We start from the raw sequence: 23,913 nt of genomic DNA, 5'->3' as shown, positions 1-23,913 counted from the left end.
TAGGTCAGTGGTTCAGCTGTTTCACTAGAGTCTTTTCTGTGTTAATTTGTCATATTTTAGAAAGCATATTACACATTTTTTTACCCTCTCTTCTTTCACTGCCCCTGCTATGGTTTGGCTACATGAGCCTAAGAGTAAATCCCCTGCAGAAGAATTTGCATTGTCCAGAACTGAATCAAAAAATAAGTTTCACCTGAAAGTGGACATATTTATTCTCCAGGTTAAGGCTGACTTTTATTTATTTATATTTTCAAGCTTCTTTAACCAACAGGTAAGTAAAAAACTAACTATGACAATGGAATAACATTGACTTAACCCACGTGTTTCAGGTTTGTTTTTGTGATTTTAAGTTAGAGCTTTCATTTTATCTAACCCACCTGATTTTGAAGAAGAGTAAATGGCAGGTATATGGTATTTTCCCTTTTAAGAGGTGTTGTAGTTTTATACACTAGGATAACACCTGTGGATCAAGCTACTCTGAGCTTTGGATAACTGTAGACTCAAGTATTGTGAAGATGTGACTACAGATTCGCTTATACGTCTTTCCAAGAAAATGTATGTAAGTTATAGTGGCTGCTGTGTGCTTTTATCGGCTGGAACTGTGTTGTTCATGGGATGTGGAGTATAATGATTTTGTGTTTTGACTCTTCAATTCTTCTGTAAATGAAGAAAGAGGAGAAAGCAATTTGGCTCTTGCTCTTCACAGATGGGAAGATGTGGTCTTTGATCTTAATGCTAGAACTAGTAATCAAATGTTGGTTTCCTGGCTTTTAATGTGTGAATGAGTTGAAAGATGCTCTTGACTAGGCTAACAAGCCATGTGTAGTGGGTGAATGATGCTTTGTGTAGCTCATTCTTGACACATTTATGATATCAAACAAATGTATGAAGGTCTTTTGATCTGTGAGCTAAGGTTGCCTCTGGTGATAGAGACAAGGCAGGAGCATTTGGAGTTTTTGTAAAGTATCCACATGCACTGCTGTCTCCCTGCCTCTACCCTCTTTTTTTTTAACTTTCTGTTTGTTATATACAGTGCTTTCTGCTGGAATTGTGTTAATATTCACTTCATGTGAGCTTCGCTATTACACCTCTCCTGATTGGAAATAGCACGGTGAAATCTTTTTAGACCTATAGTGTCTACATTTGGGCTTGGGAAAGTACAGGGCAGCTCTTTTGGCCATGCAGCTATACAAAACCTGCTTGTTTCCTCTTCATCAATGAACAGCACCAAGTGCTCAAGGAATTCAGCAGCTGTATTTTTCTTGGAATTATATGTGAAGGATGATCCTCCTTCTTGTCATTTTATTTATCATTAACAGCCATTTTAATTTCTTCCCAGCGGCAATTATACTGATATCACCACAGCTAAATCAGAAATGACACTGTAGTGATTATGTTATGTTGACTGGGCATCACCTAATTTTTAAGTGGCATTCTTGCCCCATCATTGTGATTGTATCCCTTTCTAATAAGTAATATAAGAAAAGATCTACATAATGGGAAAACATACATATTAATATATTCCATGACAAACATGTTAACTTTACATATTAATCATGGTAAATAGAAGTCATGTTTTACATTTTTCCTCTTCAGTACACTGTTCTCTTGACAGCTTGCTTTCCCTCTGGTTCTATTCTTTCCTGGTGTACATTCCACTGCCTCTGGTCACCCCGTTAGTTGCAGAAGGAGAAGGCAGGTCACATCCGCCTGGTTAAAAGGGAAAAAAGGAAAAACAATGTTACTGGATAACTTAATATTGCTGCTCTCCTCACTGCTTTCAGGTCTGCATGAAGGGACCTGAATAAGTGCAATAAACATATGTGTGTGATAATGAGATTGTTGGTGGAAAGTAATCTTGAAAAGACAAGGAGCAATTAAGCTTGCTTACTTATACAACTTAGAATGACAAGATGCCAGTGCTGGTCCTTCTCATCCATATAATAGGGTTCTCCTTCCCTGCTTAGCTCTACTGGGAGAAGCATTTCCTGTCAAACCTCTGCCATGACTCCACCATAAAGCAATCTGCCTTCCTTCCTTTCATACACCATTCATTCTCACACTTGCATCACTGTCCTGATTTCAACTGAGTGGCTGCTAGCAAGCACCTGTATTAGAATAATTTAAGAATTCAATGCAAAGCCTTCATATAACTGAGTATTTATTTGCATTGGTGTACTCTCTCATCCAATTTTAATTGAATACTTAAAAATGTCAGTGGGGAGATGTGCAGGTTGTTCACAAATGCTTAATAATGCGATGTGTGGAGTCAACAAATAATGCACCTTTCTTTTGCTATCTTGAAGATTTAGATAGGATATCTTGGATGCTATTGACAAGGAGAGAAGTGTGGAACAATAGGAACATATGATAGTGTTAGATAATAATAGCTATCCTTATGCATCTTGAATTGAATGATGAAGCCATCAATTAGAGAAATAGCCCTCTGTGTATATATCATCGACAAGATGAATACCAGTACCAGTACATTGCATTTCTGGATGGAGATCTCAGTGATCTGTAATTCAGAAAGGCAGTGAATAGTAGTATATACAGTCAAACTATTACTTTGAAAATCAGAAATATTTTGCCCATGTTTTTTTGTTTTAGTAGTTTGGGTTTTTTTTTTTAGCTACAAGACTCTTTCAGAAACTGAAGATATTTGTACTTTATATTAATAACTTAAACAGTGCTTTCTCAGTAACTATTAAGATGCTATTCTTCTTCACAGTAAGAATATTTAGTGGACACTTCCAGGGCTTAAAGGAGCATGAGGAGCAGTTTTTTCTACTTGCTTGTCTGGTCTCTTACACACAGGCATGGGGATCCACTCACACTCTGTGAACTCTGTTAGAGTCCCTTTCCATAACAAGGAGCAGACCTGGCATACACTTTATGCCATAGCCTCTATTTTCAACCTAAATTCTCTTATGTTCTCTTTGGAGTGTCTGATAGTTTCTATCCCTTCTGCACCTCCCAGATTTGGGTGGGTTTTTTTTTTTGTTTTGTTTTGCTATACTTTGTTGTTGGGGTTTGTTTTTTCTTAAATAATCATTAGTACTGATTATAGCAGAAAAGCAACAGAAAGTGTCAGAGACAGAAGCTGCATTAAAATATGTAAGGAATTCCCAGCTTTTACAGTTCCAAGTTATCAGTTTCATTTCTTTTACTTACATTTCAAAGTGAGTAAATATTCCATGGTCGGGACCAAAATTTATTCTTGGATCTTCAAAAGGTACAGCAGCAGCATTAGACACTGAAAATGGCTCTGTAGGAGAATAAAGAAAAAAATATGAGAAAATACTGTAATTAACAGAGTATTTGACTAACTATAAAATACAATTGAAGGAATGAAAATAAGTATTCATTACCATTATCTGTACTATTATTATTTTTGGCTGAAGTTTTTTTAACATGGACTGCTTTGTGTGAAATCAGCTTTATGATCTAGATGTTTAGGTCCTCTTCATGTTTGTTTGCTAGTATGCAGAAGGTCATTATATTAAAAAATGGATCCTACCAGGCATGCCAGTGATTGTTGCAGTGAAGATTTTCCAGAGCCTTAGGGGATAAAAATAAGTCACTGCCATTCCCAGAAGCATCTAAAAGGGCTAATGAAGTTTAGTGGATCTCAAATGTATTGACAATATATGGCCTGATGAGGGTAAGAAAAAGCTCAGGTCTTTCAGGATAACAGCAGGTAAAAGAAATTGCTGTAGCTTTCACCCTTCTAAACCTAATCAAATGAAACCACCTACAGGCCAATATGCTTCTTGAGTGCACTTTGCCCTGGAAATAGTGTTGTATTATCACCCAAAACATAAATAATGCAATAAAAGAAAATGGTTGATGTCTTCTTAATGAGCTATTCTTAAGGCACCCTTCACTCTTATCTCTTTTCATAGCCTGATGCAAAGAGCAGCATCCAATGGTTGAGAGCATATTTTGAGTGCTGCTAGGAAAGTACAAATGAGAAAACTGGTTTAATTATACTGCTTACTGCATCTAGAGGTCCATGTGGTTTGACCGGCTGTGTTAGGACACCCTGTAATTTGGAGGAATTCTCTGTGCACACACACCATAAATGTACTGCTATCAAAAGGATGGTTAATAATCTAAAGTTGGCTGCTAACATTGCTGGAGCTGGTGTCTATAATTTCAGTGAGTGACCTGAATGACTCTGCAATGAAAGACTGAAATGTCACTCTCCTCCTTTACTTTGTTTGCCTTGAGCAAAGACTGCTCCAGATTGTGTACATTCACCGAGGTCCAAATGATGAAAGGGCAGTGCGTAAGTGTGGATTCAAGGCTCAGCTAAATCTCCCCGCTCTGGCAGAACAGTAGGGGAACATGAGGAAGAGGGCATGGTGAAAAATAGGATGATCTCCTCTGGAGCAGCTTCCACTGCGGCTAACTTTTCCCGTCTCTGAGCAATTAAAAGTGAGCCTGGCTATAGGGACCTGGCTCTCCCTTGCTCTCTCAGCTGCCAGCCACAAGTAAATCAGACCTGATGCCTGTGGCTAAAGGCAAAGCAAATGGTTTCCATTACCCAGGTATTTATTTTGCACCTGCTGCTGTGACATCTGTGTAATAACAGTTACATATGACAAAAGGTAGTCTGACCTGACTTTGAGTATTTCATTGCTTCTCTTCATTGTGCTGAGTGAGCAAGCAAGCAGAGGACTCATATTCTTAATGGAACATAGAATTGTAGAATCATTTAGGATGGAAAAGACCTTTAAGATCATCAAGGTGCCACAGACCATCCAGCTGAGACACCTGTGGAGTGGTAAGTGCAAAGACCTTTGCTGTCAGGAATCTTAAACCCTTGTTTCCGATGTGCCTCGTTGGTACAGCTCAGATGCAGTAAAGGAGTAAAATACTATCAGTAAATTTCAGAAAGTTCAGTATTTGCATTTCATTTGGAAACCTATGACATTTTGGCATATTTTCACTGGAAGGCCAGAGCAAAGCTGATTGAAGATCAGTGTCGGCATTAAAATATACAAGGTATGGAGAGCTGGTGTGCTTCAGAGCAAAGCCAGCCTGCCAGGCACAGAACCAGGGCAGCCCTGGGACAGAGAATAGGACTGTTAGAGTTGGTAGTTTTTTTTAAATACAGCATTGAACAAAGAGATTAAGTCACCCACAACACTCTGAAATGGTATTTTCTTGGAGTGACACAGGTTCTTAGAACAAATATGCTTGTTTTCAGACCTTCGTTCATATTGCCTGATGTGCAAGCGTCAGGACTGGGGGCTGTTCAACCTTTGCACTTACAGTGTGGCAGATAGGAAAGCACTGGAACAGCACCATTTTCTGTATTCTCTCTGGTACAGTACGGCTAATTTTCATGGACCAAGAAACTTTTCCATCATTTGGATAAGCATGGATGTCAGCTGTACTCTGGCAAAATTATGATGGGAAGCTCCAAAAAAATCTAAGCCTGAGTGACCATTCCCCTCCAGCCATCCTGAAGGCACTATAAACATTTTGTTTACTGAAAATATGAAAAGGTACTGCTGCCATTTATATATGACTGGTAAAGTTCTGACTCCATTTCTGGAAGCAACGAAATAATTGCTTTCACCTTCCCACCTTACATTGTCCGTAATTAGTTGGAAATGTGACATAATGCCAGGAAGATGGACGAAAATAATCTAGAAAGCAAGGACACTGGCATTAGTGCTCACTGCAGTATATTTGTGAAGCACTTCTCTTAGATTTAGGACTGTATCTGATTTACCTGGGAGGGAAAAAGACCTGAACTCATGTGAGGTGAAGCACAGACTTTGGCTTTCCTCCGGTCACCTGGACACACCACTATCAGCATTCTTTTTTTGCGCCTGTTAGATACATCCCTGTCTCTACAGTATCTTTTATCTACAGCACACCACTCATCTTACAGGGTTCTACTTCATACCATGTGACCCAATGCTGAAATGTTTTGTATTGCTACAATTTCAAGTTCGTGGAAAAGGACGAATATTTGGCTCTTTCCTCTTTACACTATGATGCGTATTTTGTGACTGCTGAACATCACAGCTTTTCACAAACAAGAAAGGAAGAAATGCCAAAGAAGTTGCCTCATCACTTTAACAGAATGAGAGACACTGCAAATTAAATCACACAAGTGGAAAAACAACTTGGTGGGTTGTTTTGGTCTTTTTTCCCCTCGCGTAGCTAGAAAAGATCTTGCACATTGTAAAGAAAAATTGTCTGGTTCTGTGGAAAATGTAAAATGTATATATTTGCCATAAATCTACTCAAATTTTGTTGCAGAGCATATAGGCAAAACTCTGTGCCTTCTTAGGTTTACTTATATTACAAGACAACTTGACCTACTCCCTCCTGACGAGGGAGAGAAAAGCCTGAAACATTTCCAGCAGCCTCCCTCTCTATTATTATTTTCACTCTTTATTTTTTGTTTGGTGTAGGGAGGGAAGCAGAGAGAAAGAGGGAGAAGGGAATGAAAAAGTAGCTACCAAGTAAGTCAAGATTGTGATTTAAAGGAATGAGGGAAAAATCTGTTTTTTTGAACTAGGATGGACAATAATCTGTCCCTCATAGTCCAATTCATTGAGAGAATCTGGGAACTGGAGGGTTGTCTTTTTAGCAGTTCCTCCAGAGCAAGGTTTGCTTTGCCACCACCCATCATTTGAGAGCTCAGAGCTGCTGCCATTGCCACCATAGCTCTTACAATATGCAAACACTATTTCTGCATTGACTGAACTGAATTTCCCAAGACTTTGGGAGTTATCTGAAGGCCCTGGGAAATTTCACTACAATTTGAGGTTAGGCAGGTCTGTGCATTAAAACTGTTTTTTTCCAGCAGCATGAGCACACACACAGAAACAAGAGTCAGGTTCTCCTCAGAGACTGTTTTTACACTGTTTCAAGAGCTTTATTCTTGTTCCTCATTTACATTCCCAGGAGAGGAAACCAACTCAATATCTCTCTTATTTGTAGGCACTTGTGATAGCAGATTGAGGTTTCCCAGCTCAGTAAGAAGTCAAATGATCCAGTAACTGACTCTGCATCCTGATTACTGAGGATACAGGAAAAATAATGTATTTTATCCACCTTCATGTGGCTACTCTTGCCACACCCTATGCAGGCAGGAAAGGTACCTTAGGCTGCTTGTATGCAGGGGTTATTTTGGAAGTAATACAACCCAAGGAGAACCCCTCATTAGGGCTTCAATGAGGGATTACACACAGGTGTCAAGGGGCAAATAAGCTAGGCATTTTCAGCATTATTCTTGTTTAATGTTATGAAATGGCCTTCAAAACTCTGGATGCAAATAAAACTTTCCAATAGACTGCCAGGAACAGTCATGCCAATAATGCCATGCCAGTGTGAATGAAGTTGGAGTGTTTTTCTTTGCAGCAATCAGACATGCCACACAATGCATTTCTGTGGAGTTCTCTTTCTTGGGTGGTTGAAATCACTTGGCTGGCAGCCTCGTGCCTCCCAGCTCACCTGAGGCATGCTGTAATCAGCCAGAACCGTGCTGCATGTCATGTCTTACTGCTTCCAGAAAATATACAAATTTCCTTTTCCTTCTATCCCTTTGTGAATGAGTCCCTTAGGGGTATGGTTTTAAGACAGCGCACAAGAAGCCTTTGCACAGATCCTCGTAACGCATAATGAGATTTGTGTGCCTGCCTACTTTCTCTGAAAATGAACCCTAGAACAGCAGAAGTGACTTGGTCTGGCACTTGCTCGGTCCTTTTGACCTCCCTCTTGTGACAGAAGATAAAGACTTCCCCTCCTTCTCTTACAGAAAGCCTGGAGGGTAGGTTTTTATGATGTGCTGTCTGGTCTTGCAGTAAACAGAGACATTTCTTGAGGTTTTTAGAGTCATCAGCTCCAGTTCTCAAGAAAGATACAGTTGTTCAGCACTTCATGGGATAAACTTGTCTTAGGAGTACAGGTGCAATGGGTCTGCATGTCCTATGACAGAAGGCTTGAACACAGAGTTTGTGCTTCAAAATGACATCAGAAAACACTGGAAGTCCTGGAGAGGTAACTGCTTATGACAAGTAGAAAAGTCTCACCTGCAGAATAGGTGCCAAGAGCTCATGCTCTTTCCAAGACTTTTTTTGTTATTACTGCACACTGCAGTATTCAGTGAAGTGGCTCAGTGAAAATTCACCTACAAAGACTCACGTAAGCTTCTTGTACACAGCCCATTTTTAATGTTTTTTTGTAAGACCTACAAAAAAAGAGAGAAAGAACATGCTATAAACCCCCACCAAAACCTCTGAGCTGTTATGGATTGTGGGAATGTTGCTTGCAGTCTGCCAGGATCCATGCTGAGTGCCTGGGGAGCTGAAAACTGCTCTTGTCCTGTGATAAGGGCTTTACATGAAGCAGGCTCCGCTGGATGCACAGCAACTTACAACTTGTGTTGAACCAGCACTGCCAAAATGCCCCTTATATGCATCATCAACTGAAGTGATGTCAAAAATTCTCCTGCCCTATAACCTAAGTAAAGAATGTGAGTTTAATGGGGAAATATACATTGAAATGTATAACTGAGATCAAGATATTGTGTGCCTAGACCATGTACACAGAACTGTGTTGTCTCTCACTGAGAACCAGCAGGCTGTACCTCACAGTTTCTTGGGTTTTGCCTTGGACCTGGTCTAGATGTACTTCTGCACTAGTAAAACACAGCAAGTGCAGTAAGTGTTTACCCCCTTCGACATTACCATTTCATCTGGCCTAATAAGATCCAGCTTTTATTTATGTGTGTAGCTGCGCCTGTGAGAGGCAGGAAGAACACACCAGCTGGGGAGGAAAAAGGAAAAAGAAAAAAGAAAATATTCCCGGGTACCTACCCAAGGAGTTAATGCATTGGGGCATATGTGAAGGAGTTAAAACACTACGCAGGTACAGATCCTGTGGCAATTACAAATGTTATTGAAATAAAAACCAGAAACAGGAAGCCAAAAAACAGGTCCCTAAGGCAGGCATCTGTCTTAAATGATATCATTTGTCAAGTTTCCAGCATTTTGTGGTTGTGAACACAAAAAGAAGTTCTGTGTTACACTAAGGACATTACATACTCATTAGTCGGAATGTTCCTGAAGTACATAATACAGGATTTTCATTTAATAAGAAGCAGCTACTTGCAACTGCATTGCACATAAAATAAATTCTGGGCACACTAATTGCAATTCAAGGATCTTCTACCTAATTTTTGACAGGTTTTTCTTCCCATCCCCCCTTAGACAACACTGCAAAAATTGTAAGCAGATTCTATTACTAAAGTTTTAAAATCTTCAGAGAATATTTTCTTATTTCTGAAATCAGAATTTCTTCAGTCATGAATTATGAAGGTTTTAATGCAGATATCAAAGAACAAAAGGAAAAAAAAACAAGTTATCTACAGGAATATTGTAGCAAGAAGTGGCATAGTAAGGCACAATACATACATACACATATACATATACATATACATATACATATACATATACATATACATGCATGTCTCTTGGTACAATATCTCTGCAAATCATCCCCCCCATCTCAAAGAACAAACCTAGCTTTAATTAATTTGTTTAGTTCCTCTATCTGAACACTATTAGAGCAGTAGTTTTAACTAATATATAAGCTTCCCCCTCGCTGCCCTGCCAATGACCTTAAGCTTCACATGGTAGGAAAGCCACTTGCTGTAGAATAGAAAAGTAATTTATCCACCATGATTGTTCAGCCCTGGCCCCTCTGTAAAACAGCAACTGACAATTGTGCTGTGTTATGGATGGTACGTTTGTGGTGTGTACAATAGTGTGCAGAGCATCAAACTCACTTCCCTGAACACTGCAGGCAGGATTTGAAAAGTGATCGTAGAGAGAAGCGACCACTTGCTGAGTGATGTCCCTCCATTTCCAAATCTTTTTTTTTTTTTTCAAGTAACTCCTCCCATTTTTTTCTCAAAAGAAAGATCAGTGCTGTTTTCTCAGATTAAGTAAGAGCAGTATGTAGTTTTCCATTCATAAAAGTATGTCATAATAATAACAATGAAAAAAAGAAGTTACATTGCTTTTATTTTACCTGGGATTTCCCTGCTTCTTTCCACATTTCAGCATTTAGCATATTCCCTCAAAACATAATAAATTTCTATTCTGTAGCTTAAGGGATCCATCAGTTAAAATGTTAGTCTTTCATCTTTATTACCCTCCCATTAAAATGAAAGAAACCGGGACACACTTCAGTTTAGAAGAAGCAATTTAGTTGGTAATGTCCTTACTACTCAAGTCTTTACAAAGAGAGAAAGTGCATTATTGCTTATATTTCACACATCTATCTGCATAAGAAGCAACTAAAGCTTTCAGACACATATGATATTAAATTTAATAATATTCTTTGATTAGATTATTTTATTACAACATTTTTCCATTACTAGTCATTTCCCGTACACATTTACATTAATAAAACCTGCAGGTTTTTCTTTGTTTGTATGTGTTTATATGTATTCATAAAGCAAGGAAAAGATTTTCTGGTTTGCTACAGCTGTTAGATTCAAAAAGAACAGATTAATAACTAGCCACCACGTAGGACTAGGTTTTCTTGTATACTGCACCAGTAACCCTTTGCTATAATGAGGACACAAAGAGGCTCACATCAGGCTGCTCCTCTTCTTCATAACTCAAAAGCGTCACAGTGGCAATAGCCTCTAGTGCTATTTGTCTTTAGTGCAGTTGTGACACTTCGGCATGATCCATAATTTGGCAGCTATTTACCGTGACATTTCCCTTCAGTGCAGCCATAACATTCAGTGAAGCCATTATTTGGTTCCATTTACCATATAAATTGTATTGTCGTGCATGCATGCTAGCAGCTACATTAGGTACCTGAAAATGAGTAAATCTTGTAAAATAGATAGTAACAGCTATTCAGCAGAGAAATTTCTTTACTCCTCAGACAGAAGTAGGAAAATATATAATATCTGCAAACACTACTGCAAACTTTTCCTTGAGAGATTGCAATTATCTGTATTTACATGACACAGCAGTTATTCATATCCACTTACTAAATATACACTTTATGTGCATATACATTACACACATTTGCACACATACAAACATACAGCAAACTATTGCTTGGTAGAAACCCAACTTGATTCAAAAAGGTATTAGGAGAATCCAGCATAGCAATTAAGTAGGAAGCATATCTGTAAAATGTGCTGAGGGTTGCAAGCCAGGAGAGAGCGAGTGAGTACGTGTGTGTCCGTGTGCGCGTGCGTATGCACACATGTGACAGACTCAGGAAAAAAGCCAGCTCTTCATCTAGTTCTTTGTTGTTTTTCCATGGAAGCATATGTGTGTAGGGAAGGGAAATTCGGTTATTAGCCTCAGCAAACAATGCCAGATTCCTCTGTAGCAAATTCATTTAGAAAGGTAAAATTAGGATGTAGTGCTAGCAACCACATCTCAACGAGCTGCTATTATTAATAGTATTATTATTTAAATCCCTGCTTTCTACATATAGTATACTTAGTACTTCCAAGGCAAATGTATTATTATTTTTAATCATTTAAGTCCCCACTGTGCACACAGCTTTTAATACACCTTTTTTGCAAGCATATTAAGTGTATTGTTATTAATCCCTTGCTGTGACTCTACAGTATTTCTTTTCCTTGTATGTTCAATGTCCTATCATCATTTAAACCTCTCAGTGTGTGCATGCCATATACATTTTCCTAGGCATCTAATATTTAAACATTATTTAAATCCATCATAGCTTACTTATTCAAAGGCAGCCCTGCTCCCACAAGTAAGTTTGCAGAATGTACTTTTAAATAAAGAGAACTTGGGGTTTTTCCCCCTGCTACAAGCCAAACTTTATTATGAAACTCATCAAAAAGGCCTTATCTGCATGTTTAAGGAATACTTTTTTCAACCTCTCCCCATTGATAATGCTCTCTTTCAACAATTGGAAGCACAGAAGTTGTATCTTTAAAAACAAAAATTACTTCTTCATTCCATATTCATTCATGGAAGAGTTACCATGTTGACCCTGAGCTACCCCTTCAGCTTAACATAAACATTTGATAAAAAAGACAAGCCAAATCCCCATAGCCTAACCTAAACACCAAAAGGGCTACAAAATTTGTACATGGGCTATCCAAGTTATGCATATAACAAATGTAAACCTTTTATTAATGCTGTGATCAGTATGAAAGGGCTAAACAACAATCTGAAGCCAAAATTAAAATGAACAACATGTCATATCTGAATATATACGTGTGAACCCTCCAAAGGTCCCTCTCTTCTCCTGTTTTGATCAGTGAAGAAGCCTGGGGCAGTTGCATTATGCAATGTTATATATGAAGTAACGTATTAAAAGGAAAGTAGAATGTATGTCCAAACAGAATCCTGTAACAGGAGGAATTTTCTATGACAAAAACATATGGAATTTACTGCCTCAGAAACACCAAATCTATTGAACTGACAGTGATCAACACATCTGAAAATTGTGACACTTGGATGGTTTTGGCATTTGATTGCAGGAATTTAATTTGAAAAAATTGTTACTCATGCAACTCTTCTGTACATATCATAGATGTAACCAATTGGTTTGGTTTTTAATTTTTTTTTTTTATTTTGCCACAGTACATCCCAACCAACCTTGTTTTTTAAGATGCATTTAATGACCAAGGACTTCACTTTCCCCTGAACAAGGAAAGACATCACACATGCCTAGGAATAAAATGCTGAGAACTTTGCATGCTCTGTATGGTACTTGAGTGTTGGCATCCTCCTAGCATTTAGCTGGAAGGCCAATATACCTTTCTAATTATGCAAAACGCAAACACAACACAATATTTGTATTATCAGAGATGAAAGAGGAAATATGTCTCTAACAGCAGATCTTACTTAAAACAAAAAATCATGGTGGTTTGATGCTTACCTTGAGTAAGAGAGAAAAATGGTCACAAAAGACTCAATCCATTCTGCCTTTCCCCAAAATCACCAGTGAGACTAAACCTAGTAGTCAGGCATGGCCCAAGAAAGGGACAGTTCACCATTGTACATAATTCTTTATGATGCTAATTACATATGTACTAAAAATTTACATTAAGAATGCACTAAATCAAAATTTAAAATAGTATTCTGTCTGCACTACTGAATAAAATCTGTTTTCCTGTGTTACAATCAAAAATGTTGCACACAGTCAGTCCTGAATAATGCCCTAAAATTAAGTTTACCCTGGATTTTTTCCTTCAAGTCCTAGACATTATCAGTCTATCATTATGTTTATTACGAGGCATATGATCTTAGGAAATTTCCATCTCTTCAACTGCATACAAATGAATGTAATTTCAAAAGATGTGGCAAAATTGGCCTTTATGATCTTAAAAGTTTGCTATGGAAAAAAAGATGTAGAGCAATCAGTTTCAAGTATTTTATTGTTCTGGAAAATATTATGCTTCTAGCTGGAATTCCCACTGTACGTACCATTAATAATATTCACTAGGTGAGGAAGAATTTTTGAAACTTTCCAAAACCCTTTAACTGCACCCGCTAGGAAATGCATGGCTGAGCATCAGTATGTGTACCAGGTATTGTGACTATAGATTTAAAATGGTCCTGCTCTTTGTAAGTGGGCTTCTGCAGAAGCAGTATTTGGTAAAAGCAGAAGTAGCGGCCTGATTATGGGAAGTCCCTTCAAGAATGACCAGTCAAGTAACTCTGAAAAACACAATATCTGAAAAAGAGCTAGTCAGCAAGAATCATGTAATTATGAATAAATGCCACAAATATTTAAATAGCTTTTAAAACTTTATTTAATCTTCAAAAAATATACAGGGTGTGAACACACATGAACATGGCTCCAAATCCCATTCCAATAATCTTTAAATACTGACTAAAGGGGAGACTGGACAATAAACAGTAACAGTGGAAAATGAAAAGGCAACAAAATGAGACTATATTGCAACTTGTAGTTAAAGATTTAACAGAAAATTGCGCAGTTGTTTATAGTTATGAAAGACAGGATTAAAAAAAAATCAAGTTGCTTAATATTACTGACATGTCAGAATTGGAGGATAAATTTCCCTGTGTAACCAGTCAAGGAATATTACTATGATCCATGATGCAACTGAATTATGATTATCATGTTTGTGACAGAAAATCAAGAGCATTTTTTTCCCAAGAACTTCAAAAGATTAATAGAGCAACCCAAAGATACAACTCTTTACTTATGCTTGTTCTAACAATTTTATTTTTAAATCAGAGAATCAAAATTGCTGAAAGATTTTTTTTTCTGAGCTGAACTACAGATGAAGTCTTATCAAATCAGGCTGACAGACTAAATCTGCCTCTGCATCAAGAGTTATTCTGTCAAGAACAATGTTCTTGTCTCATGCTAACCTAAGTGACAGTATCAAACACAGGCCCATTATGTCCCTGCTACAGCCACTGATTTAAACACTTTTATGAAAATAAAAACAAACAAATCCCCCAACAAACTCATCCCTTTTTATTAACACTTTAATGCTGTTTTTTAATATAATATCCACTACTAAGCTTAAAAAAGAAATTGTTTCTAGTAAATCTGAGACATAAAGTGCCCATTTTCTCTCTTCTGATTTATATCATTGTTCTGTTTTTACAGCTTACTGTTGACAGAGTGAGGTAATTCAACTACAATTTTTCCAATGTTTTTTCCCATGTACATGTAATCTACAGCACGGAATACAGATTCCAGGCCAGTGAACTTGCCCTCAGGAGACATGTCTCCAAAGTCCACCTCACAAACCAGGTCTCCTCTTTCATACATCTTGAGCAAATGCTGCAGAGCCATTTTGTAGTCAGAAAGGTAATGGTTCAAGAAGAAACCCTGGACACTAGCAGACTTCTTCAATAGTTTTGCTGGCAATAACTCTGTTTTAATAGGCGGGAGGCCAGTGGGGTTTTGGTAGCCAGCGATAAACCCAATAACTATCAGGCGCCCTTTGATAGCCAAGGCATTGAGAGCCAAGTCAAACATCTTTCCTCCAACAGATTCATACACCACATCCACACCTTCGGGGTAGTCCTTCCTAAGCACAGATTCGACATTTTCAGTTTTATAGTTGATGGTATGGTCACAGCCAATGGATTTCAGAAAGCCACCCTTTTCATCACTGGAGCAGGTTCCAATTACATGGCATTTTGCCTTTTTTGCAAGCTGCACAGCGAACTGGCCTGTTCCTCCAGCTGCTGCTGTCACCAGAACCTTCTTGCCTTCAGACAGGTCTCCCAGCTCTTTCAAACTGAGGTATGCAGTTGCGCCACTTACCATTAAAGTGAGAAACTCAGGTTTCACTGAGGGTAGAGGGACTGCTTGTCTGGCTGGCACAACTGTGTATTCAGCAAAGGAACCTGCTTTCACGTAGGCCACAGCTTGACCCACCGTGTAATCTGCACTAGCACTGAGTCCTAACGCTACCACTTCACCGACACCTTCAAAGCCTATATCAAAGGGGGGTTTAACTGAGGCGTCATATCGACCAGCTGAGTAGTTTATATCAGATGCATTGATGCCGACAAATCTAGAAGAAAACAAAAATGTTTTAACGAGATTTACTCCTTACCAAGTTTTCATTGTATGAGAAACCTTATATTCAAATTTGTGGGATAAGTACAAGATTAGTTCTGATTGTCTGTATATTTGAATAACGAGTGCGCCCCAAAGATTACTTTCATCAGACTTCCATAGTTTCCATTCTGTTATTCTAGAATTACAGACAAATTTTCTAAACAAAAAGAAACAACAAGAAGCTGTAAAAAGTAAAACCAAACCAAAACAAAACAAAACCCCTTATATTTTCCTTAGGTCCACTTGACCAAGCTAAACAAGCTGAAAATAAATCTGTAAAAGATTAAAGCATGAAAATTAACCGACCGCTTCATACAAGATTTGAAAACACAGAAGAATGAAACATGCAGAGCAGTAAATAGTGGATTCTGGCAACAAATTTATATTTTGAATATAATAATACTGTTAATGACTAATGATCATATTAACTATCGATGTCATTTGCAAGGTCATGTTACTGTAGGCAAGTACTTTTTAATTGATGGAGTCACTACAGCAAATTTGCCTTTTGATGTAGCTAATGTCAATGTTAAAATATTTTTCTTTATATAAATTACTTGCAACACATCAAAACAACCTTGCAGAGAAGGAGTAAAATTGCAAAACTGAATATCAAGTCCTACTGACCTCTAACAGGTGAAAACGGATGGCAATTTTTTTTTTAGAGAAAGATAAAGACATTCTCACAACTTGATTAAGCGCTAAGAGATAATGCCTAAAACAAAGTTATGATCTAGCTAAAATGCAAAGATTTTTTTTTTCTTAAGTAACTATCTTTACACAGGCAAGAGAAGAGAGACTGGGGAAGGTTCTGCTAACTGAAAAATGTAAAAAAGAAACACATGAAACAGCAAATGCCAGGACTGTTACTATGTACGGATGTGACAACCTAAAAGGTGTACTTGACACCACGCAAAAGCTGCAGAAGTAGGCAAACAGTGCACTTTTCATTGTTGCAGTTAGCAACAAGCTCAACTCCTATATGTGTGTTGTTTTAAATTGCTTGCACACAGAGTGAGGAGAACTAAAACCGCTTTGCTCCTTTTGATATTCTTCATTCTTTACAGCATGGGGAGCTTCAAACTTTCACCAATGTTATGTATAAAAAGACACGTAAGCGTAAACATATCCATACATAAAATAGGTAAAAGTGACTGTAGCTCTCGGTTATCCTGCCTTTAACTCGCCGCTCCGCCGCAACAAAAAATGCCTACGTCTTGTCCGCGGATACAAAAAAATTTCTATTATCCCGCTCTGCGGTGACTCCCGTACAAGACTGCTAAAAGATGTATAAAAATTGGTAACGGAGTTGCAGCTTCCGAGGCAGACCGCGTCCCTCGGGCGCCAGGCGAGACGTGCCGGCGCTGCACCAGCCTCCTCCCGCTCTTACACCCCAACTTCTGGGGAGGGGAGCGAAGGGTGAGAGCCCGGTGGGGAGTTGTGCTCGCCCCCTCACCGGCCTCACGGCTTCGTCTAGCCGTGCCCTCGGTAGCCGCGAGGGCAGCCCGGGGCGCCCGCTGTGCCCCCGGCCCCAACCCGCAAGGGAGGTCCCGGCTCCCCGCCGGGCTCAGCCTCCCTCCTCACGCTCCCGGCGCGCCTCTGCCTTGGCAGGACGCGGAGCAGCCGTGCCCGCGGCCGGGGCAGCGCACCCTGACACGGGCAGGCAGCGCAGCGACAGGAGAACAAGCCCCCCCTGCTTTTAAGACCTTCCCCTTCTCGGCGCTGCACGGCGGCGGCCGGAGCACAAAGGCAGGTAGAACAACAAACACTCTAAGGACAAAAACTTTGCGTGCGGGGAAGGGGCAAGTCTTGCGGGGGGCCAGGCGCCTGCCGAGCAGGGCTCCAGCACACACACCGCTGCTTTTGTTCTGCAGCTGGAGAGGATGCGAACCCTTCCCCGCCCGGGCCGCACCGCAACTTGTGCGTGCGGCTGCGGGGCCGCGGCGCAACTTGGCGCTGCCCGGCCGCTCCCCGCCGCGCCGGGCAGGGGATGTGGGCTCTCCGCGGGGCTGGCGCCCACCCGCCCCCCGCACACTCATCCGTACATACACACACACAGACACGCGTGTTCACACAGCCGCTCCCTCCCCGTCTCTGCGGGGCGGCTGTGCCACGGGAAATGATCCTCCCTGGGCTTCTGGGTTCATCACTATTAATCAGCGCAGCCTGCCGTCTATCCCTCACGCCCTATTGTTTTTTTAAACCTCCGTTTTATTGTGTGCAAACTCTTAACTCCTGGTCGCATTGTACGGGCTTCTTCCCCCACCCCCCCCCCTTTTTTTTCTTTTTTTAAATAAGATTGTTTAGTCTTAGATTCCTTGCACATTAAAACGATCATACGCACCGTCTGGATTAAAACATAATGTCTAATTTGCCTTGTCATTCCAGCTGACAGAAGTGGGGTGGTAGGATGTGCGTGCAGTTTCACAGATTATTTTGCTTTTAAAAGTAGAAAAAAGTACGAATTACAAGTTGAAGATCAGTTTACTAACTTCTGAGACTGAGGAAAGTAGAGAGCACAGAAGAAACAATTACTTGGGGTGCTAGTGGGTTTTAAGACACCTTCCAGATCTTTTATGTTGCTTTCATTCACTTTCTTACTTTAACTCTGTCCGTTAATTTAGAAGTTTCTAGTTGAGTTTTGCTCCTTACATTTCAAGATGCAAACCTGAGGCAGGGTGTGAAAAAAGCCTGAGACTGGCTTTTCTCGAAATAATTATGCACATTGAGTCACCCATTTTATTTATACTCAACAGTGTTGAAACCCCTCGTACTGTTTATTATAGAAAACAGGAGCACGCTGCCGAGGGGAAGAAATGCTGTTTTGTGTACCACAACAAAGAGTGAGACACCGAAAACCAGCATTACAGTCTTAAACACAGACAAAACAAAGTCATCCAAAACAGCACTACGCAAAAAAACCCATTATTTAGACCAAACACCCAGCAGGAATAGCCCTCCACTTTTCCCACTGTGATACCTTTAGTCCCCTAGCTCGAAAAAAGAAACTTTCTCAACCCCTCTTACTCCCTTTTCTATAAACTTTGTTCCCATTTTCCAGCCCAAAAGTAAATTCTTACAGGTATTTTGGCAATGAAATGTGTCACTTCATCAAGAAAATCTCGAAAATCCCCCAACAACTTTAAGAAAGACCAAACCTTCACAGCCTTGGGCCCTTCTCCTGCAATGAAATGGAAAACCCTTGCTTTCACACCCTCCCCTCTTTTCCCCCACAGAAAACAGGACAAACAGACATACGAAACTTAAATGGCTTCACTAAGGATTTATCACCTTTTCCCCTCCCTTTTCTCTCCTACACAGAATCAAAGTAAAAAAAAATAGGTTAAATTAATTTCTAATTTTGAAGGATTTTTTGAGTAAAAGATGGGTTATTTTTTTCTGTATAAAAAAGTAGAAATAAGAGTTGCTGACCTAGCTCTCTAAATCAGAAGAAAGTTTCACCTAACTGCATCTCATTTTAAAATATCTATCCACACACAGATTTTAATTTCCTATTCCCATAAATCCCAAACCAGATTTTACTGTGGTGAATGACGATTGTTTTGCATGAAAAGCTCAAAGCAATTAATACTATTCATGGGCGTGACTGGTACTAAAATGAACAAATCTGTAAATGCCCTCTTGGAACCCCAGTCTTTCATTGTTTTGTTTTCAATTGTATGCTTCTACCTATAAGAAAATGTATAATCGTATTTGAACTTGGTTGGTTGTTTTTTTTTTAAAAACTAAATAGTCAGGGACTTATCCTTTCGGGATGGGATAGTCCTTCCCCAGAGTGACAGAGAAAGGGGAAAACATTCAGAACTTGCTTCATGCTGCAGCTTGTACACAGTGAGTGTTTTACAGTAACATAATTCTGTGTTTTCTGTGGTATTCTTCAGAAAAAAAAAAACATTAAAGAGAGAAGAAATGCCACAAGTAATACAAAATACATGAACTCTACATCTAAACTTCATCACTCACCTCTTCCTCCCCTTCATCCCAACACACGCCTGTGTACCAGTAGAGGAACACGTGTGTAACAGGCTGATGTGTTAAAGCCCAGCAACTGCCTGCCTGAATCTGTGGACCAGCTCCTGCCTTTAGTGCGGTAGAAGCCCTTTTACCATGACTGTGCATGTCCCACGAGCACCCAGGGACCCCAGTCAGCAAAAGGAGGGAGAAGAGGAAGAAGGGAAGAGTTACACTGGAAGCTGTTAAAAAAAAAAAAAAAAAGAATAAATTCTAAAAATTTACAGGAGGGCAGGCGGGCGAGTGGGATGGGAAAGACTGCAAGTGCATGTGTGGGAGGGAGGGGAGTTGAGAAACAAGGATGTCGCTCTGCCTTGTATCACCCAGGTAGAACACTTGCTACTTGTATCTCAAGTCTTTGGACCTCTTCCACAGAAAGGAATTTAACTCCAGACGGATGGCTGTTGCACACCATCACTGTTTCAGTCATTAGTGGATGCAGCAACACAGTGTCTTAAGACTTCTGAGGTTTGGAGGGAATTTTGGTCTCAGAAATCCTAGTGGGGGATGTCAGCGTCGAATTAAAGTGTCACAGCAGCTTTCTCGTCAGCTCCTGTAAGAATCCCTGTTCTTCCTCCTTATCCCTTCTTCACCCTATATTTGTGTGTTACATATGGACACATACATGTCACACATACGCACAGTCACACACACCGCTTTAACAGACCTCACAGCATTGTTCTCAAGCCAACTTCGTGCTGCTTAATATCTTTAGGCTCCCACGGCGAACATGGCAAACTATGTGTTACTACGATTTCCTTGCTTGACAAGAACCTGAGAGCACTGCTCTCTCCCGTGCCAGCCATGCAGTCTGCTCCAAAGTTCCCGGAGTTTCAGCTTCCCTTCGTGGGCAGAGAAACCTCTGAACTTCAAAAGATTTAGTTTTAGCGCAAGGAAGGACGGCGTCTAGGAAGGAACCACCGAGAACAAACAGGTTTTATGGAGACAGCTGTGGGGGGAGGCACGTTTTATCCTCGGAGTCTTCATTTCACGGCGAGCTGGTCACCGCGCCGGAACGTGGGATTTACGGTGTATTATGCTAAGCAAAATGTCACCTCCTCACTCTTCGCCCGACCCGACTCCTCTCTAAGAGCCACCAATAACTGCGGGCCCACGTCCTGCGAGGGAGGCCGAGGGCTGCCCTGCCCCCTCCGCGCCGCCCGCGCTTGGCGCGCAGAGCTGGGGGTGGTGCCGGGGCTGCCCGGGCGGCGGGCCCGGCCGCGGCCTCCCCGGTGAGTCACGGCTGCGCGGGGGCGAGGCCGGAGAACGGCGTAAAGGGCAGCGGGGCCGCGCCGAGGAGACAGCGGCCGGGCCAGGCCCGCCCGCACACCGGGTGCGCCGGGGACACGCTCATGCCCCGGGCACTACGTGCGTGTAACGAGCCCGGGCAGGCCCCAGGGAGGGGCCCTGCGAGCGCTTCCCTCCGTCTCACTCCCTCCTGGCACTCACCGAACGTACAACTCGCCTCTTCCCCGCCCCCTCCCCCCCCTTTGGCACAGAGGCCCTGGGGTGTTTCTCTTCCTTCGGGCAGGCGCACGCCGGGAGAGGCGCGCACAGACAGACAAACACACACAGCCCCGCCACACGAGAAGGAAGTGTCACCCCCACACGCGTGGATAGGGTGACAGAGCCGTAGCACCAGCCGTTCAAAACAACAACAATAAAATGAAATTAACAGTCGCCAGATGGCGGCTGGTACAACTTTGGAGCCGGTCTCCGAAGTGAGGGAGCATGTGGGAGAGAGCAGGCCACAAGGCGCCAGGAGTCGGCGGGGGCCGCGGGGCCGGGGCGCGGGGGGGCGGACGGGGGCTCACCTGTTCCTGACCAGGAGGTCTCCGTCTCCCGGGAGCGGCACGGGCGAGTCCTGCTGCAGGGTCACCGCTTCCCTGAAGTTTTGGCTCAGCTTAGTCACCACCAGCTTCTTCATGGAGCTGGGGATGGACGAGCCCTGGAAATCCAAAAAGTGACGGGAGTAGGACATGTCCAGGATGGGCCGCGACCAGCTGCCACCGAAGCAGGACCAGGCAGGAGCCGCCGCGGCACAGGACGGCTGCTGCCGCCACCACCACCGCGCTGCCCGGGAACTCAGCGAAGCGCCGCTTTTCGCGCTAAAACTCATGCCCTGCCTCGGCTCTCCTCTCCCGCCCCACTCGGCAGAGCTCCGACTCGGGATTCTCCAGGCAGCTCGCAGGACGCGCCGGCAGGAGAAACTCCCCGCTCGCAGCTATGTGTGTACGTAAACAGAGCCCCCGTGCAGCAGGTTCTCCCTCCCCTCCCAGCCGGCCCCTCCGCCGCACGGAGACGCCACCGGAGGAACAGCGGCAAGACGGTCCCCCTGCAGCAGCCGCTCGTCTTCTGCCGCCAAGGGCACTACCGAGGGGCGAGGCCGGCCCGCTCCCGCGGCGGTCCGTCCCGCCAGCGCCTGCCCCTGCCTGCCTGCTCTGCCTTGCCAGGGAGGCAGGTGTGCGGCGGGCCGGAGTATCTCCTAAAGGAGATGGTGGTGGTGGCTTTTAGTTTGCACCCTGCCTCTGACTAAGGGGTTTAAAAACAGGGGAGGGGGAGAGGGGGGAGAGACAGACAGAGAAACGCCTCGGATTACCCCCCCCCGCCCCGTTCTTTAGTTTACAAAAAGAGGGTATCTCCCAACCCAGGAAAAAAAAAAAAAAAGGAGAAATTTAAAAAAAAAAAAAAAAGAGTAGAAAGAAAGCACGGTAAATTATCGGCCCGGAAAGGTTAGAGAGAAGTGGGGAGAAGTTGCAGCTAATCTCCTAATGTTGTTATTAGCCGCCGCCGAGGAGCCGCTGCCCGCGGGCGGACGCTCCGCCCCTTCCGTGCGAAACGTTTCACTTCCTCGCAAGGTGCTACGAATCAACCCCGAGACGGCGGCGGCGGCTCCGCGCCTGCCGCGGGAGGGGATTTAAACGGGCGAAGCTCTTCCCGCCGTCGCCGTCCTGCCGGGAGGGGAAGGGTAACAGGCTGCTGTCAGTTTGCTTGGGTCGTAGGGGTTGATCCCTGATACTGTCAGAAAATCTTACTCTCCCTTTCCCCTCTTGCTTCTTTCTTTCTTCTAAAAAAAAAAAAAAAAAAAAAAAAAAAAAAAAAAAAGAAATTTAGTCATTTCTCGCTGTAGGTTACGTTTGGGTGAGGGAACCTGCGCAGAGAATCAACTGGGTCAAGGGACCGAAGTCAATGTTATGATAGAGCCGCCAATCCCAACTTGGTACAATTGCGTAGAGAAAGGCAACATAATAGAGATGTTGCATTGATGTCGCGTGTAGTTCCCGGAATTAACTCCATCCTACCAATATAAACAGCTCGACGCTTAATTATGCGGTAATAAGAAGAAAGAAAATCCCCTTCTGCCCGAAAAAGAACAAAACTGCAGTTCCAAGTGCTTTCCTTTAGGAATCAGCTGGGTAGTTTTTATTTGCTTTCTTGTCTTAAAAAAAAAAAAAAAAATAAAAGGGAAGAACCCTTCTGTTCTCGCAGCTAACATTATATAAATCCCCAGACACATACTGTGCAAAATGTATTAGCAGTATGTTTCATATGCTGCAGTTCTCGCTCTGCAATCTGTTGGTATTTTAAAGTAAGGATGAACTGTAATCTCCCATAAATCATTTTTAATTCAATGCTGGGTAGACGTGTGCCACGGCGAAGTATCATCTCCTGCCTGCCTCTTTTTTTTTTCTTTCTCTTTTTAAGTTTGCTGGAAGAAGACCTTTGCTGAAGTTAAATCAGCACATGCGTCTTGCACAGCACTTCAGCAAGTGGATTATAATAACAACCCCCTCAACGCGTGTCTCACATGAGGAATCTTTTATGCCGTGCTGTATTAAGACTTTTTTTTTTGTCATATTGTTTAGCTCTGGGAAAGGGGAAAAATGAAAACAAAGCAATTAAAAAGATTGACAGGTATGGGTTTGTGTGAGACCTATTTGTAATTGTCAGGGTGACGTGGGCAAGAGGAGGAGGAGTAACAAACTGAAGCAGGAAAAGCAGCTCGATGTGTCTGTCTATCAGTTGAGACTGTCTGAGAGCCCTGGGATCCGAATGTGTGTTATATTTCAGTGAAAAGAGAAGAGAGGGAGAGTGGATCTCTTTCTCTCCCAGGAGTTTAGAGGGGGGGGGACAGTTCACGTTAATCTGTCCCACTCAGTGAATGTCTTTTCTTCCTCCCCCCCTCCCTCTCTGCACACACTCTCCGGGGTTTTTCTTGGTTTTGGCAAATTTTTTGTGTGTGTGTGTTGTTTTTCGTTTTTTGGTTTTTTTTTTTTTCTTCTGTTG

The 23,913-nt window shown here is 42.0% G+C and overlaps 1 protein-coding gene across 5 annotated transcripts; it reads right to left on the bottom strand.

The window, feature by feature from the left end:
• Positions 1 to 204: 204 nt before the first annotated feature.
• Positions 205 to 22,717, bottom strand: PTGR3 (prostaglandin reductase 3). Of its 5 annotated transcripts, XR_008430622.1 has the most exons (4): positions 21,441 to 21,518; positions 8,061 to 8,218; positions 3,175 to 3,268; positions 205 to 1,710 (listed from the first exon to the last, which is right to left on the bottom strand). XR_008430622.1 is itself a non-coding variant. In XM_053941221.1 (3 exons), the coding sequence occupies exons 2-3, from the start codon at positions 19,593 to 19,595 to the stop codon at positions 14,623 to 14,625; spliced, it is 942 nt and encodes a 313-aa protein (XP_053797196.1). In that variant the 5' UTR covers positions 19,596 to 20,532; positions 21,441 to 21,529; the 3' UTR covers positions 13,775 to 14,622. The 5 variants fall into 5 exon arrangements, 3 of the variants coding, with proteins under 3 accessions (XP_053797196.1, XP_053797184.1, XP_053797190.1); XR_008430629.1 differs by lacking the exon at positions 8,061 to 8,218 and having other exon boundaries at positions 21,441 to 21,529; XM_053941221.1 differs by lacking the exons at positions 205 to 1,710; positions 3,175 to 3,268; positions 8,061 to 8,218 and adding exons at positions 13,775 to 15,547; positions 19,579 to 20,532 and having other exon boundaries at positions 21,441 to 21,529.
• Positions 22,718 to 23,913: the final 1,196 nt, after the last annotated feature.

The sequence above is a fragment of the Vidua chalybeata genome, chromosome 1 (assembly GCF_026979565.1).
Source record: "Vidua chalybeata isolate OUT-0048 chromosome 1, bVidCha1 merged haplotype, whole genome shotgun sequence".
NCBI classification, from domain to species: domain Eukaryota; kingdom Metazoa; phylum Chordata; class Aves; order Passeriformes; family Viduidae; genus Vidua; species Vidua chalybeata.
This window is presented reverse-complemented; position numbering and strand designations above follow the sequence as displayed.